At 42.6% G+C, this 17,993-nt stretch overlaps 1 protein-coding gene across 3 annotated transcripts in view; it reads right to left on the bottom strand.

Annotated features, from left to right (window-relative positions):
* Positions 1-17,993, bottom strand: part of LOC106578316 (retinoic acid receptor alpha) — a 277,294-nt gene that overhangs the window by 138,454 nt on the left and 120,847 nt on the right. For all 3 annotated transcript variants that reach the window (XM_045701983.1, XM_045701982.1, XM_045701984.1), the window contains one exon: positions 17,317-17,895. In XM_045701983.1, coding sequence (XP_045557939.1) covers positions 17,317-17,470 — 154 coding nt within the window. In that variant the 5' untranslated portion in view covers positions 17,471-17,895. The remainder of the gene's footprint in view (positions 1-17,316; positions 17,896-17,993) is intronic.

Genomic DNA, 17,993 nt, shown 5'->3' with positions numbered 1-17,993 from the left:
TCCAGTCATTGGCAGCAGAGAACTGAAAGGAAAGACAACCAAAGGAGGAATTGGCTTTGGGGGTGACCAGTGAGATATACCTGCTGGAGCGCGTGCTACGAGTAGGTGCTGCTATGGTGACCAGTGAGCTGAGATAAGGCGGGGCTTTACCTAGCAGAGACTTGTAGATAACCTGTAGCCAGTGGGTTTGGCGATGAGTATGAAGCAAGGGCCAACCAACGAGTGTACAGGTTACAATGGTGGGTAGTGTATGGGGCTTTGGTGACAAAACGGACGGCACTGTGATAGACTGCATCCAGTTTGTTGAGTAGAGTGTTGGAGGCTATTTTATAGATGACATCACCGAAGTCGAGGATCGGTAGGACGGTGTTTTACAAGGGTATGTTTGGCAGCATGAGTGAAGGATGCTTTGTTGCGAAATAGGAAGCCAATTCTAGATTTAATTATGGATTGGAGATGCTTAATTTGAGTCTGGAAGGAGAGTTTAGAGTCTAACCAGACACCCAGGTATTTGTAGTTGTCCACGTATTCTAAGTCAGAGGCGTCCAGAGTAGTGATGCTGGACGGGCGAGCAGGTGCGGGCAGTGATCGATTGAATAGCATGCATTTAGTTTTACTTGCGTTTAAGAGCAGTTGGAGGCCACGGAAGGAGAGTTGTATGGCATTGAAGCTCGTCTGGAGGTTAGTTAACACAGTGTCCAAAGAGGGGCCAGAAGTATACAGAATGGTGTCGTCTGCGTAGAGGTGGATCAGAGAATCACTAGCAGCAAAAGCAACATCATTGATGTATACAGAGAAGAGAGTCGGCCCGAGAATTGAACCCTGTGGCACACCCATAGAGACTGCCAGAGATCCGGACAACAGGCCCTCCAATTTGACACACTGAACTCTATCAGAAAAGTAGTTGGTAAAGTAGGCGAGGCAATCATTTGAGAAACCAAGGCTGTCGAGTCTGCCAATAAGTGTGGTGATTGACAGAGTCGAAAGCCTTGGCCAGGTCGACGAATATGGCTGCACAGTAATGTCGATGGCGGTTATGTCGTCGTTTAGGACCTTGAGCGTGGCTGAGGTGCACCTATGACCAGCTCTGAAACCAGATTGCAAAGCGGAGAAGGTACGGTGGGATTCGAAATGGTCGGTAATCTGTTTGTTAACTTGGCTTTCGAAGACCTTAGAAAGACAGGGTAGGATAGATATAGGTCTGTAGCAGTTTGGGTCTAGAGTGTCACCCCCTTTGAAGAGGGGGATGACCACGGCAGCTTTCCAATCTTTGGGAATCTCAGACGATACGAAAGAGAGGTTGAACAGGCTCGTAATAGGGGTTGCAACAATTTCGGCAGATAATTTCAGAAAGAGATTATTTAGCCCGGCTGATTTGTATGGGTCCAGATTTTGCAGCTCTTTCAGAACATCAGCTATCTGGATTTGGGTGAAGGAGAAATGGTGGGGGCTTTGGTGGGTTGCTGTGGAGGGTGCCGGGCAGGTGACCAGGGTAGGCGTAGCCAGGTGGAAAGCATGGCCAGCCATAGAGAAATGCTTATTGAAATTCTCAACAATAGTGGATTTATCAGTGGTAACAGTGTTTCCTAGCCTCAGAGCAGTGGGCAGCTGGGAGGAGGTGCTCTTATTCTCCATGGACTTTACAGTGTCCCAGAACTTTTTTGAGTTTGTACTACAGGATGCAAATTTCTGTTTGAAAAAGCTAGCCTTAGCTTTTCTAACTGCCTGTGTATATTTGTTCCTAACTTCCCTGAGAAGTTGCATATCACGGGGGCTATTCGATGCTAATGCAGAACACCAAATTATGTTTTTGTGCTGGTCAAGGGTAGACAGGTCTGGAGTGAACCAAAGACTATATCTATTCCTAGTTCAAATTTTTTTCGAGTGGGGCATGCTTATTTAAGATGAGGAAGGCACTAAGAATAACCAGGCATCCTCTACTGACGGGATGAGGTCAATGTCATTCCAGGATACCCCGGCCAGGTCGATTAGAAAGGCCTGCTCGCAGAAGTGTTTGAGGGAGCGTTTGACAGTGATGGGGGTGGTCGTTTAGTCGCAGGCAATGAGGCAGTGATCGCTGAGATCTTGATTGAAAACAGCAGAGGTGTTTTTGGAGGGTGAGTTAGTTAGGATGACATCTATGAGGGTGCCCGTGTTTACAGATTTTGGGTCGTACCTGGTAGGTTCATTGATAATTTGTGTGAGATTGAGGGCATCAAGCTTAAATTGTAGGATGGCCGGGGTGTTAAGCATGTCCCAGTTTAGGTCACCTAATAGCACGAGCTCTGAAGATAGATGAGGGGCAATCAGTTCACATATGGTATCGAGGGCACAGCTGGGGTCAGAGGGAGGTCTATAGCAAGTGGCAACAGTGAGAGACTTGTTTCTGGAAAGGTGAATTTTTTTAAGTAGAAGCTCAGATTGTTTGGGTACAGACCTCTGCAGGCTATCTTTGCAGTAGATTGCAACACTGCCCCCTTTGGCAGTTCTATCTTGGTGGAAAATGTTATACTTAGAGATGGAGATTTCAGGGTTTTTGGTGGTTTTCCTATGCCATGATCCAGAAACGGCTAAGACATCCGGGTTGGCAGAGTGTGCTAAAGCAGTGAGTAAAACAAACTTAGGGAGTAGGCTTCTAATGTTAACATGCATGAAACCAAGGCTTTTACGGTTACATAAGTCAACAAATGAGAGCACCTGGGGAGTGGGAGTGGAGCTAGGCACTGCAGGACCTGGATTAACATCCACATCACCAGAGGAACAGAGGAGAAGTAGGATAAGGGTACGGCTAAAGGCTATACGAACTGGCCATCTAGCCGTTCGGAACAGAGAATAAAAGGAGCAGGTTTCTGGGCACAATAGCATAGATTCAAGGCATAGTCCCGTGTGGCTCAGTTGGTAGAGCATGGTGTTTGCAACGCCAGGGTTGTGGGTTCGATTCCCACGGGGGACCAGTACGGAGAAGAAAAAAAAAAACATATGAAATGTATGCATTCACTACTGTAAGTCGCTCTGGATAAGAGCGTCTGCTAAATGACTAAAATGTAAATGTAATGCATAGTGTACAGACAAAGGTAAGGTAGGATGTGAGTACATTGGAGGTAAACCTAGGCATTGAGTAATGATGAGCGAAATATAGTCTCTAGAGATGTTTAAACCAGGTGATGTCATCGCATATGTAGGAGGTGGAACAACATGGTTGGTTAAGGCATATTGAGCAGGGCTAGAGGCTCTACAGTGAAATAAGACAGTAATCACTAACCAGGACAGTAATGGACGAGGCATATTGATATTAGAGAGAGGCATGCGTAGCCAAGTGAACATATGGGTCCAGTGAGTGTTTGGGCTGACTGGGAACACGGCGATTCAGACAGTTAGCAGGCCGTTGATCCAGTTAGTAGGCCGGGGCTAAACAAGCTAGCAGTTAGCAGACCGGGTTAGCAAGCAAGCAGTTAGCAGACCAGGGTTAGCAGACCGGGGCAGGCCAGCTAGCAGTTAGCAGACAGGGGCAAGCAAGCTAGCAGTTACCTTTTGGGGGACGTCGCGATGGGGGTATGTCTGTTTTTGCCTCTTCGTGCGGTGGCGTCGATACAATGGTGGTAGACCAGTCGTGGAATTAGTAGGGTTCCAAGTAGCTCTAGGTTGCTAGCAGGCTGCGGTTAGCAGAATGGGCCTTCAGCGGACGTTGCGCCTGAGGGGCCTGTTGGAATCCTCAGGCAGATTATGTCGGTATTCCAGTCGTAGGGGATCGGCGTGGTTCCGTGCCCCGTACCGGCAGTAGGAGGAGTCCGGATATTGTAGCCCAGGAGAGGGCTTCGGTGGTAGCACAGGAGCCCTGGCCGGGCTAGCTTCAGGCTAATTGGTGCTTGCGCCGGGATGGAAACGCTAGCCAGGAGTAGTCACCCGGGATTGCGGTTAGCTAGTTGTGAAGATCCAGATGAAAATGTTCAGAGTTTGCGGTGGGAATCCAGGGATATGGAGAAAAAAATATATAAATGTTCTGGTTTGAGTCAAGTTGTTTGAACTGGTTGAGAGCTTTCCCGAGCTAAAGGTTAGCTGATGACCACTAGCAATGGTTTGCTGACTGATAGCTGGTAGGTAGTTAGCTGGCTAGCTTCAGTTGAGGGATTCCAGATCCGAAGTAAATAGAAATACTTTAGAAAAAAAACTGCTCCACGCCACATTGGGTGAGGCGGGTTGCAGGAGAGTATTTTGAAGTTGAGGTTTAGGAAAATATTTTAAAAAGATATGCGAAGAAAAAGATATATACAAGGGACAGGACAGGACAAAGACGTCTGACTGCTACGCCATCTTGGTGATGATATATGGACAGACTAGTAAATTAACTCTGCTGTCTGTCCACTTTCTGTTTACCTACAAACTAAAAGTTGACTGGCTGCTTCAGCCCTCAGCAATGGAAGGACAAGAGGGGAAGGAGGGTGGACTTTCTGCTTTGGCCCCCTCTTCCCACCTACATGGTGTCCCGGCTTGTCCCTGGGATGTCCTCCCAGAGTGTCGTGGACCACACCAGGGAAGACACACACCACCTGTCTGACCAGGCCACCGCACTCACCACACACATTGCCATATCCATATTTACACAGACAGGAAATTCCACCTTGTACCGTTTAAAATACTGCTGAGGTTGCCAACATTGACACACACACACAGAGAACAGGGGTCCTAATGTTTCCGGCCTCTGAAAATATTGTTTCATATCCCCCCCCCCACTCACTCCCTATGAAAAAAGGCATAATTACATGCCAATTTGACGCTCGTAAAGTCAAAATCTGCAGCACACAATGGCCGGGCGAGGGTTGAAATTCCCCACCAAGCAAGGACTAAAGTATGACAGTGAGTTCTATGGAGGCTATAATAACATCAGTAGCCAATAATTATGTAATTAGTCTACCATAATACTAGAGCAAGAGTAAAATCAATACATTTGCTAGGAATGATCAGTAGCCTAGCCGCTATCCTAGTTTCCCATACCCTAGCAGCATAAATGCTAAAGGCTAAATGAGCTCCCTACAGACAGAAGGGATGGATTAGGTAAGGGCTTAGTTCCAGGGTTGGTTTCCTTTACCTCATCAGAAAATAATTGGCAAAGACACACCTCTGGAAGTTAGGTAAGGTTGCGCTGGGCTGTGTGTGTTAGCCGAGCACGGATGGATTAACCCTTCTGCTCTGTTTGGCCCAAATAATTGGCCTGCGGGGGCTGAACTGGAGAACAGCTTTGTCTTAACCAGGTCACTGCTCTCTGGCCGGCCACTCAGCCGAAGCACCTGGAACACTGTCTAGGCTGACTATTTGAAACCATTCAAATACTTCAAGCGTTTGCTCTATGCTCGAGCCTGCCTGAAGTGCCAGATGGGCTGAGTTTGCAGTTTTGGGACTATTCTATTGGTCCATTAAACCAGGCAAGCTCAAATCAAGCACAGATAAAGTATTTGAAATGATTACAAATAGTATTTTAACCCAGGTCTGCTAGGGAGTGCGAGAATGATTTATCTAAAAACAGTGAAATTACAGTTGAATGATCATACAGTATCATATTTCACTCATGAGTTGGTCATGGAATCAACTGATGTTGGAATCAATATTGACAATGTAAAGAAGTAAACAAGAGTGACAGTTGAAATGGATGATAATTAGGCTGTGTCATCCTATTATGAATTATTTTATAAGTGATTTAGTTTGTACCAAATTGTCCAGCCAAACCCAAAAACAGCCTGGGGCCGGGGAGTCAGCTATACACGTTGTTGCTAAGGGGAAAACGTTTGCTACACACAAACAAATAACTTGGCAGCCATGCGCAGTGCCGACACCAGTGCTATTGCTAGAAGTAACAGAATGTCCACTATATTTCTGGCCACAGATCTGCTAAATAATTATCAAGGCTGAACGAGACAAATCGTTTCCCTAAAACTTCTGCCAGTTATGTGTGTTTAGCCTCCATTTGGAACACTGCAGTGTTGTAATCCATAAACCCCTTGGATGTCCTCCAACGCTAAATTCCTATATTCTAAGCTCCAAACAAACTCTCTCTCTCCAGCATTTTTGTTGTTGAGTGAATTGAGTGACTGGAGCTTAACTGTGTTTGGATTTCGTGAGACTGGTTCTGTGTGTGTGTGCCGGGAGAGAGATGGGGTGATGGTCAGAGAGCGAAACTCAGAGCGTGCAAGACTTTATGGACAGCAAGATGGATTGGTGTTGATAATGAGTTTATGGAAAGAAAAGAGGAAGGCTCTGTGTGTGTGTGTGTGTGCCGTATACCCCGGTATGGCACAGGGACGGTATATAAAAAGGTATGAAAATCTGGATAACGTAACCATTTAAAACAACACTGTAGGCCTATTAGAACAAATAAAATGTATGACAAACAAATAAATCATTATGAAAATCTAGGCTATTTTGAAAATCTGCAATGTCGGTGGTGGTGTGAGTGGTTATTTCAACTACAATCATGGGTGATTGAGCCTTGGACAAGAGAAAAATATTGTAGAAAGCTGACTATAAATCTCATTCTACATGTTCTTTAGCTTTTTTCGGCCACATTTTGATAGGTTAAAGCCTTATTCTAAACTTGATTGAATTGTATTTTCGCCTAATCAATCTATACACAACACCCCATAATGAGAGAGCCAAAACAGTTTTTTTTTTACATTTTAGCTAATTTATATATATATATATAAAAAAAAGAACTGATATCACATTAACATACAGTATTAGTCAAAAGTTTACCTTTATTTTTAATATTTTCTACATTATAGAATAATAGTGAAGACATCAACACTATGAAATAACACACATGGAATCATGTAGTAACCAAAAAAAAGTGTTAAACAAATCAAATATATATTTTATATATGATATTCTTGGGGCGGGGCGGCAGGTAGCCTAATGGTTAGAGCGTTGGGCCAGTAACTTAAAGGTTGGTGGATCGAATCACCGAGCTGACAAGGTAAAAATCTGTTGTTCCGCCATTGAACAACAGTTAACCCACTGATCCTAGGCAGTCATTGTAAATAAGCATTTGTTCTTAACTGACTTGCCTAGTTAAAAAAAGGTTCAATAAAATAAATTCTTCAAAGTATCCATCCTTTGCCTTTATTGCAGCTTTGCAAACTCTCGGCATTCTCTCAAACAGCTTCATGAGGTAGTCACCTGTAATCCATTTCAATTAACAGGTGTACCTTGTTAAAAGTTAATTTGTGGAAGTTCTTTCCTTAATGTGTTTGAGCCAATCAGTTGTGTTGTGACAAGGTAGGGGTGGTATACAGAAGACAGCCCTATTTGGTAAAAGACCAAATCCATATTATGGCAAGAACAGCTCAAATAAGCAAAGAGAAACGACAGTCCATCATTACTTCAAGACATGAAGGTCAGTCAATCCGGAACATTTCAAGAACTTTTAAAGTTTCTTCAAGTGCAGTCGCAAAAACCATCAAGAGCTATGATGAAACTGGCTCCCATGAGGACCGCCACAGGAAAGGAAGACCCAAAGTGACCTCTGCTGCTGAAGAAAAGTTCATTAGAGTTACCAGCCTCAGAAATTGCAGCCCAAATAAATGCTTCAGAGTTCAAGTAGCAGACACATCTCAACATCAACTGTTCAGAGGAGTGTGAGACTCAGGTCTTCATGGTCAAATTTCTGCAAAGAAACCACTACAAAAGGACACCGATAAAACGAAGAGACTTGCTTGGGCCAAGAAACATGAGCAACAGACATTAGACCGGTGGAAATCTGTCCTTTGGTCTGATGAGTCCAAATTTGAGATTTTTGGTTCCAACCTATGTGTCTTTTTGAGACGCAGAGTAGGTGAACGGATGATCTCCGCATGTGTGGTTCCCACCATGAAGCATTGAGGTGAGATGGTGTGGGGGTGCTTTGATGGTGATTTATTTAGAATTCAAGGCACACTTAACCAGCATGGTTACCACAGCATTCTGCAGCAATACGCCATCCCATCTGGTTTGCTTTTCCAACAGGACAATGACCCAACACACCTCCAGGCTGTGTAAGTGCTATTTGCACAACCCACTTGAGATGGTTTGGGATGAGTTGGACAGCAGAGAAGGAAACGCAGGCAACAAGTGCTCAGCATATGTGGGAACTCCTTCAAGACTTTTGGAAAAGCATTCCAGATGAAGCTGGTTGAGAGAATGCCAAGAAGTCTCTGAATGTCCTTGAGTGGCTCTGGCTGGGCCACTCAAGGACAATCAGAGACTTGTCCTGAAGGCACTCCTGCGTTGTCTTGGCTGTGTGCAAAGGGTCATTGTCCTGTTGGAAGGTAAAACTTCGCCCCAGTCTGGAGGTCCGGAGTGCTCTTGAGCAGGTTATCAAAAAATAAAATGTTATTGGTCACATACACATGTTTAGCAGATGTTATTGAGGGTGTAGCAAAATGCTTGTGTTACTACTGCACTGTTGGAGCTAGGATGTAAAATAATACACACAAATCTAAAGGAAAAGAATGGAATTAAGAAATATATAAATATTAGATTGAGCAATGTCGGAGTGGCATTGACTAAAATACAGTGGAATAGAATACAGTATATACATAAGAGATGAATAATGCAAAATATGTAAACATTACTAAAGTGACTAGTGTTCCATTATTACAGGGATTTCAAGTCTATGTATATAGGGCAACAGCCTCTAAGGTTCTAGTGATGGCTATTTAACAGTCCGATGGCCTTAACCTCTTGGGGCTAGGTGGGACGCTAGCGTGCCACCTGTGGTGCACTCCATCAACAGCAGGTGCATTTCAAGAGCGGCAAATTTGAATCCAAATAAATGTCAAAATTCAAATTTTTCAAAAATACAACTATGTTACACCATTTGAAAGATAAACATCTCCTTAATCTAACCACGTTTTACGATTTCAAAAAGGTTTTACGGCGAAAGCATAAATTTAGAGTATGTTAGGACAGTACATTTACAAGAGTTGTGTGTAATGTTTTGTCAAGTCAAAGACAGGGTCACCAAAACCATAAAACCAGCTAAAATGATACACTAACCTTTTACAATCTCCATCAGATGACACTCCTAGGACATTATGTTAGACAATGCATGCATTTTTAGTTCTATCAAGTTCATATTTATATACAAAAACAGCGTTTTACTATGGCATTGATGTTGAGGAAATCGTTTCCCTCCAATAACCGGCAGTCAAGTCAGCGTCACAAATTAAATAATTAAAATTAGAAAACATTGGTAAAATATTATATTGTCATTTAAAGAATTATAGATTTACATCTTTTGAACGCAATCAACTTGCCAGATTTAAAAATAACCTTACTGGGAAATCACACTTTGCAATAATCTGAGCACTGTGCCCAGAAAAATACGCGTTGCGATACAGACTAGACGTCATGTTGGGGAGATCTAAAATCGAAAATACTATGTAAATAATCCATTACCTTTGATTCTCTTCATCAGATGTCACTTCCAGGTATCACAGGTCCATAACGAATGTAGTTTTGTTCAAAAAAGCTCATCATTTATGTCCAAAAATCTCCGTCTCGTTAGCACATGATGTAAGCCAGCCGGACTTCTCGTCATGAACGAGGGGAAAAAATATATTTCCGTTCGTTCAAACATGTCAAACGTTGTATAGCATAAATCATTAGGGCCTTTTTAACCAGAACATGAATAATATTCAAGGTGGACGAATGCATAGCCTTTTATAACGTATTGGAACGAGGGTACCCAACATGAAGTAGCGCGCCAGGTGTCTAATGGGACATCACCGTTCCATGGCTCTTGTTCGGTCAGATCTCCCTCCAGAAGACTCAAAACACTTTGTAAAGGCTGGTGACATCTAGTGGAAGCAATAGGAAGTGCCAAAATATTCCTAAACCCCTGTGTTTTTCAATGGGATAGGTTTAAACTCAATACAACACATCAGGTATCCACTTCCTGTCAGAAAATGTCTCAGGGTTTTGCCTGCCAAATGAGTTCTGTTATACTCACAGACACCATTCAAACAGTTTTGGAAACTTTAGAGTGTTTTCTATCCATATATAATAAGTATATGCATATTCTAGTTACTGGGTAGGATTAGTAACCAGATTAAATCGGGTACATTTTTTTTATCCAGACGTGCAAATGCTGCCCCCTAGACCCAACAGGTTAAGATAGATGCTGTTTTTTAATCTCTCGGTCCCAGCTTTGATGCACCTGTACTGACCACGCCTTCTGGATGATTGCGGGGTGAACAGGCCGTGGCTCGGGTGGTTGACGTCCTTGATCTTTTTGACCTTCCTGTGACATCAGGTGTTGTAGGTGTCCTGGAGGGCAGGTAGTTTGTGCCCAGTGATGCGTTGGGCAGACCGCACCACCCTCTGGAAAGCCCTGCGGTTGCGGGCGGTGCAGTTGCCGTACCAGACGGTGATACAGCCAGACCGGATGCTCTCAATTGTGAAACTGTAAAAGTTTGAGTGTTTTTGAGGCAATGCCAAATTGCTGTTGTGCCTTCTCTTCCACACTCTGTGTGGGTGGATCGTTTCAGATCGTCAGTGATTTGTGCACCAAGGAATTTGAAGCTTTCCACCTTCTCCACTGCGGTCAAGGATTTCGCTGTACTTTGCTCCGTTCATCTTTCCCTTGATCCTGAATAGTCTCCCAGTCTACCACTGAAAGACATCCCCACAGCATGATGCTGCCATCACCATGCTTCACCTTAGGGATGGTGCCAGGTTTCTTCCAGACGTGAGGCTTAGCATTCAGGCAAAATAGTTCAATCTTGGTTTCATCAGACCAGAGAATCTTGTTTCTCATGGTCAGAGCCCTTTAGGTGCCTTTTCGAAACTCCAAGCGGGCTGTCACATGCCGTTTACTGAAGAGTGGCTTCCGTCTGGCCACTACCATAAAAGGCCTGATTGTTGGAGTGCTGCAGAGATGGTTGTCCTTCTGGAAGGTTCTCCCATCTCCACAGAGGAACTCTGGAGCTCTGTAAGTGTGACCATCAGGTTCTTGGTCACCTCCCTGACCAAGGCCCTTCTCCGATTGATCAGTTTGGCCGGGCGGCCAGCTCTAGGATGAGTGTTGGCGGTTCCAAACTTCTTCCATTTAAGAATGATGGAGGCCACTGTGTTCTTGGGGACCTTCAATACTGCAGACATTTTTTGGTACCCTTCCCCAGATCTGTGCTTCGATACAATCCTGTCTCTGAGCTCTACGGACAATTCCTTCGACCTCATGGCTTGGTTTTTGCGTAGACATGCACTGTCAACTGTGGGACCTTATATAGACAGGTGTGTGCCTTTCCAAATCATGTCCAATCAATTTAATTTACTACATGTGGAGTTGTAGAATGGTCAATGGAAACAGGATGCAGCTGAGTTCAATTTCAAGTCTCATAGCAAAGGGTCTGAATACTTATTTAAATAAGGCATCTGTTTTTTTTAAATAAATTTGCAAACATTCCTAAAAAATTGTTTTCACTTAGTCATTATGGTGTATTGTGTGTAGATTGATGAGGAAACAAATGAATTTAATTCAATTTAGAATAAGGCTGTGACGTATCCTCCAAACACCGGCTTCGAGGGAATTATCACTTTTATACAACGGGTTACCAACATATTAAATAATGACTGTCAAATGTTCCATTGCCATACTGGCTGGCAATGTTCTTATCTCTTGCTTGCTAGCTAGCCAACTACGGCTAACGTAGTCACGTCAAACAGTGCCGCCAGAATAACAGCAAAGTAACTGCATTTGCCTTGTTTAAGCTGTTTTCTATTGACATTTATTTGGATACATCCATAACAATGAGCTAATGATGCGCGATTTCGCCTGGCATAGAAAATGTGCTCTCTCGTCAGGACACTGTTGTTCTGAGGAGCTAGCCAATAACCCAGCTAACAGTCAAACTGAAGCTGAAAAGACAAACTAGCTACATGTCATTTCACATGTTTCTATCGACATTTCTTTGGATATATCCATAACAATTATGACAGCCGATTCATGATTTCAGACACCTTCATTACTATGGGACAGCTGGAGATCGAATATCAATATTGAAACAATATTGCAAATTCCGGAGAGACAGACCGCAAGGTTTATACAAATCTCTGCTGTTAAACTAAATATTAGTCTAAAAGAAATGTGAGATTTTTTTTTTTTACAGTTCTACTGGATGATGTTAATAAATGTTTACAGTAATTTGAACTACTGTGGGGTTTCGGGACTCGTTATCAATAAACCACGTATATCACACATAACAACTCTTACCAGCCTAGTGATTGCAACATTGTTACTCTCCGATGTGAATATTTGGAAACGATGTTTCATTTCCAAGGGCTTCTGAATGAGCTCAACTGAAATGCACCAATTGTGCATGATGCACATCATTACTCTAGTCTATCAATCCATTCCAAATCATTATACATGACACAGGGGCACGCAGAGTCAGGGTATATGCAACAGTTTGGGCCGCCTGGCTCGTTGCGAACTAATTTGCCAGAATTTTACGTAATTATGACATAACAGTGAAGGTTGTGCAATGTAACAGGAATATTTAGACTTACGGATGCCACCCGTTAGATAAAATACGGAACGGTTCCGTATTTCACTGAAAGAATAAACGTGATAGTTCGCGGATTCGACCGTATTAATGACCTAAGGCTCGTGTTTCTGTGTGTTATTATGTTATAATTAAGTATATGATTTGATAGAGCAGTCTGAGCGATGGTAGGCAGCAGCAGGCTCGTAAGCATTCATTCAAAACAGCACTTTACTGCGTTTTGCCAGCAGCACTTCGCAATGTATTGCGCTGTTTATGACTTCAAGCCTGTCAACTCCCAAGATGAGGCTGGTGTAACCGATGTGAAATGGCTAGCTAGTTAGCGGGTGGGCGCTAATAGCGTTTCAAACGTCACTCGCTCTGAGACTTGGTGTAGTTGTTTCCTTTGCTCTGCATGGGTAACGCTGCTTCAAGGGTGGCTGTTGTCGATGTGTTCCTGGTTTGAGCCCAGGTAGGAGCGAGGAGTGGGACGGAAGCTATACTGTTACACTGGCAATACTAAAGTGCCTATAAGAACATCCAATAGTCAAAGGTATATGAAATACAAATCGTATAGAGAGAAATAGCCCTATAATTCCTATAATAACTACAACCTAAAACTTCTTACCTGGGAATATTGAAGACTCATGTTAAAAGGAACCACCAGCTTTCATATGTTCCCATGTTCTGAGCAAGGCACTTAAACGTTAGCTTTCTTACATGGCACTTTTACTTTCTTCTCCAACACTTTGTTTTTGCATTATTTAAACCAAATTGAACATGTTTCATTATTTATTTGAGGATAAATTGATTTTATTGATGTATTATATTAAGTTAAAATAAGTGTTCATTCAGTATTGTTGTAATTGTCATTATTACAAATAAAAAAAAAAAATTGGCCGATTAATCGGCATCGACCTTTTTTTTGGCCCTCCAATAATCGGTATCGGCGTTGAAAAATCATAATCGGTCGACCTCTAACATGAACTGGTATTTCCATCATTGAATAAAAATAATTATTCTGCACTGGGAAACAGAAACCCTGGTATGTGATAGATCTACCAATACTAACACTCATTATCAAGGCTAGAGTGAATTATTCTCTCATGTGACATTTTAGGACTTCACTTACATGTTTTAATAAGACAAAAATATTTGTTAAAATACGTGAAAAGTCCAGACTGGGCTTAATGGGTACCGAGTGTACACCTTAAGCACATGGGTGTTCCAAATATGCCCACCTCTTAAAAATATATTTTAATTCATTTCTAAAATTTTCAAAATGTACAAATTGACATTATTTATGCATAAATGAAAACATGAAACAAAATAAAACTTCACTAAATAATGAGGATTGTTAGTCCTGGAGGTCTTTCCTAAATCCCAGTTATATTAAAGCTATGGGGGTTTCTATGGCAGAGTTTACGCACAGGCCAAGACGTAAGACACTGATACACAGGTGCGCACACATGCATTTGAACAGACGCACACTTCAAAGCCATAGAGCAGATTTGAACCACACATACAAAATATTAACTTGAGTCCCTATACATCATGTAATGAAAGAATATGTAAAAATGCCCATTGTTTAACCAGCCTATTCCAAGCCTATTCCTCTTGCGTGTTGATTAAAAACACACAAACTACAGTTATGCATATTTAGCATCTAGCCATGGTGCCTTTGCCAAGATTAGAAACAAATGTACTCTCTCCAAGACGTTTGGAGTGGACAGGTAGTCGCTGATGCAGAGAAGAATAAGATCAGGGTTGAGGGATAGAGATAGAAGACCTACAAGTGGTGGATAAAAATGCAAACAAAGGAGGTACAAGAAGATGATTATTGGGTGAAGACTCATGCACTTTTGGGTGGACCATTGTCATATTGTCGTCTTACATTCATCCAAGTGATTGTTTTTTGGTCCACCACCTATACCTTTTAATACACAGTAGAGAGGGAGATTTGAAACTATCTTCAGATAGGATTTAGGACGAAAAGTTGAATTAAAAAAAATAGCAGTACAGCAAATGTGAAATCAGCTTTCAGATAATTCATTGAAAGTTGTGTGTGCTATGTTCTTTGTTGCATGACTTCTTATCCACAGAGGGCCAATGTGGGTTAAGGTTTGTGTTCTAACTAAGCAATAACACACCTGATTCAACTAATCATGTCTTGATTCAAGTATATGACTGGTTGAAATCGGGAGTGTACCGTTTGGCAAAAACAAAAGCCTAAGTCCACATGGATCTCTGTGGATACGATTGGACACCCCCTAATGAGTACTACTTTCATAATGAATAGTAATGATCTGTTTATTTTAATAACTTTAGGGGAGATGAATATAATTTTACGTAAGAAATGTCCGCTTGTACATTTGGAAATGAATTAAACTAGATTATTTAAGAGGTGGTCTTATTGGGAACACAATTTCCGCCTGAATGACGTGCCCAAAGTAAACTGCCTGTTGCTCAGGCCCTGAAGCCAGGATATGCATATAATTGGTACCATTGGAAAGAAAACACTTTGAAGTTTGTAGAATTTAAAAAATAATGTAGGACAATATAACACAATAGATAGGGTAGGAGAAAATCCAAAGAAACGCCATGAAGACAGGACGCACCTGCTAAAAATCAGTTTTCTATTAAACATACTTCTTTCCGTAAGAAATATTATAGTATCTGAGGAGTAAATAGAAACATATTTTGCCTTGTTGAAACAAAGTTTAGGGGTAGATTTTCGGATTCCTTTCTCTGCAAGTTGAACAAGTGGATTACTCAAATCGATGGCGCCGACTAAACTGCCTTTTGGGATATAAAGAAGGATTTTATCTAACAAAACTACACTACATGTTATAGCTGGGACCCTTTGGATGACAAATCAGAGTAAAATTTTCAAAAAGTAAGTGAATATTTAATCACTATTTGGGAATTTATGAAACCTGTGCCGGTGGAAAAATATTTTGATATGGGGCGCTGTCCTCAAACAATCGCATGACATGTTTTCGCTGTAATAGCTACTGTAAATTGGACAGTGCAGTTAGATTAACAAGAATTTAAGCTTTCAACCGATATAAGACCCTTATATATAAGAGCCTTGATTGATTGCTTCTGTGGACATGTGTCTTTTTTACAGGTAACAAGCTGCGGTTAGGAGCACTCCCTTTAAGAGTGTGCTCCTAATCTCAGCTCGTTACCTGTATAAAAGACACCTGGGAGCCAGAAATCTTTCTGATTGAGGGGGGGGGGGTCAAATACTTATTTCCCTCATTAAAATGCAAATCAATTTATAACATTTTTTACATGCGTTTTTCTCGATGTTATTCTGTCTCTCACTGTTCAAATAAACCTACCATTAAAATTATAGACCGATCCTTTCTTTGTCAGTGTGCAAACGTACAAAATCAGCAGGGGATCAAATACTTTTTCCCCCCACTGTATGTCAATGAGAGAGTGTACGTGTTTGTGTGTGTGTGCGTGAGTGAGTAGGAAGCGATGGTCAGTGTCCCAGGAAGTGTTTGTGCGGCTTATGTGAAGGAACCCCGCCACCCCTCTCGTCAAACACTGGGAGAGAGTCCTGACAGACAGATGCGCCACACACTCCACACACACACACACACAAAAGGCCACAAGAGATAGCGATGCAGTGTCCACACACACACACAGTACCACTACAATTCGAATGTTACTTATTCAAATTGAATACAGATACAACTCAAATGAGGAATAGGATGAGAAGCATCTCCCAGTCTTTCAGGGCTCAATGCGGAAGTGGACATGACTGACTGCTAATCACAGTTCCTCCTCTTGCTAATCCCATTGAACACCATGCTAATACGATCAGATGGAAAGTCAATACACTGACCCCGAGCAACCTGGCGGACTACGCCTCTCATAACAATATGTAGTCATTTTACATAGGCTAGATAAGGTTGGCTTTAGTGGCTTATCCATTTTGAGATGTCAGGTTGATTACCCTGTCCTCTTGTCCTGTGTGATCTAGGATGTTTTCATGGTGTGTGTGTGTGTGTGTGTTAGAGAGGGCCTGAGTATTGAGGATGGTGAGTGCTGTAGGCAGTGTGGCGCTATGCTCGGGTTACAAACACAAACACGTCTTTCATGTGGGACTGGTCTAAACAGGCCAAGATGAAAGCTCACTCCCCCGCACAATAAAATCTCAGCATCTGTTGATTTCCTGTCTCTCCAACATCCGATCCTCAATAACCAATAAATAGCTAAGCTAAATAATTTGATGCAAAATATGCCAACGCCAACAACTGCAGGACACAGGTAACATTGCTATTATATCATTCCATTCCCGCCATCAGCCTCTACGGATGATCAGACAGCATGGCACAGCAACATTTTCTCTGCTAATGAAGACGACTTTTTCTGAGGAGGAGAAACCACTCGGAGCTCAGTGTTATTCCTCTTACCTCGAACATTCCAAAAAAGACAAAGCCGGACTGTGGTGTATCCAAGATGCCCACACAACCAAAATCTCAGAGCCTTATACAAGACCTTTCAAACGGTCCACCATAACTCTAGTGGTAGGCTGTTTAGGCCAATATGCTTAGACTCAAAATACTGCAACAGGCCAATACTCTGATACCTTGAGTGCCAGACCGTTTCTGCAATGTTTGGCATGGCAATGAAAAAGGAGTTGGCTATACCAAAAAAACAGGCTAATATTCTGAGGCAAACCAGACAACAGCATAGCCAAAACAAATGCGCTTTAGGATGCACCAACACTACACAGTCAATTGAAACAGCAGAGAGAAGGTTAAGGACGTACAGTAGGGGTACTTACTGGCTGACGAGGGCGTGCTGTAGCTACTCAATGGCAGGCCGGGCAGGCCGGGTGGAGAGAGCCCCCCCAGCATGTGGGGGAAGAAGTAGGAGTAGTGGGGCATGGGGAAGCCGTTGAGGTGGGGGCCCGGGACCGGGTTGCCCTTCCCAGCCATTTTGGCTCAATCCACCGCCACCGATGACAACACCAAAACACTATACTGTGACAATACAGGGCTCAGAATGGTGTCAGTGTGGGTTATGGAGTGGTTTTAGCCCCCATATGGGCGATGGACATGCGTGGTATTCCAGTGGCGTTGTGACTGGAGAAATGCCCTCTGAATTTGGCAACTGGAGTTGTAGTATTCCCCAAAATTGCCGCCTGTTTGTTACCTCCTTTGACTGATGGCGAGGTGCAGGATAGTGGTTATGAAGGAGGTTTTGAACCTTCACAGGCAGGGTATAATAGGTCTTCCACTGTGGAGTCGGTTCCAGAGATGGGGAATACGTAGAGACATGGTGACTATGAAATAGTCCTCTCTGGTATAGCTCTAACCGTTCAGTGTCTCGACTCTCTTTTTGAGTGTCCTTCAATCTTCACCTAGAGAGAAAGATAATTAAAAATGTTGAATCCCCTTTGGGACAATATACATACCACAAACATACTTTAAAAAACATTACATGTCAGCCCTCTCATCT

This window comes from Salmo salar, chromosome ssa19 (genome assembly GCF_905237065.1).
Source record: "Salmo salar chromosome ssa19, Ssal_v3.1, whole genome shotgun sequence".
NCBI lineage: Eukaryota > Metazoa > Chordata > Actinopteri > Salmoniformes > Salmonidae > Salmo > Salmo salar.
This window is presented reverse-complemented; position numbering and strand designations above follow the sequence as displayed.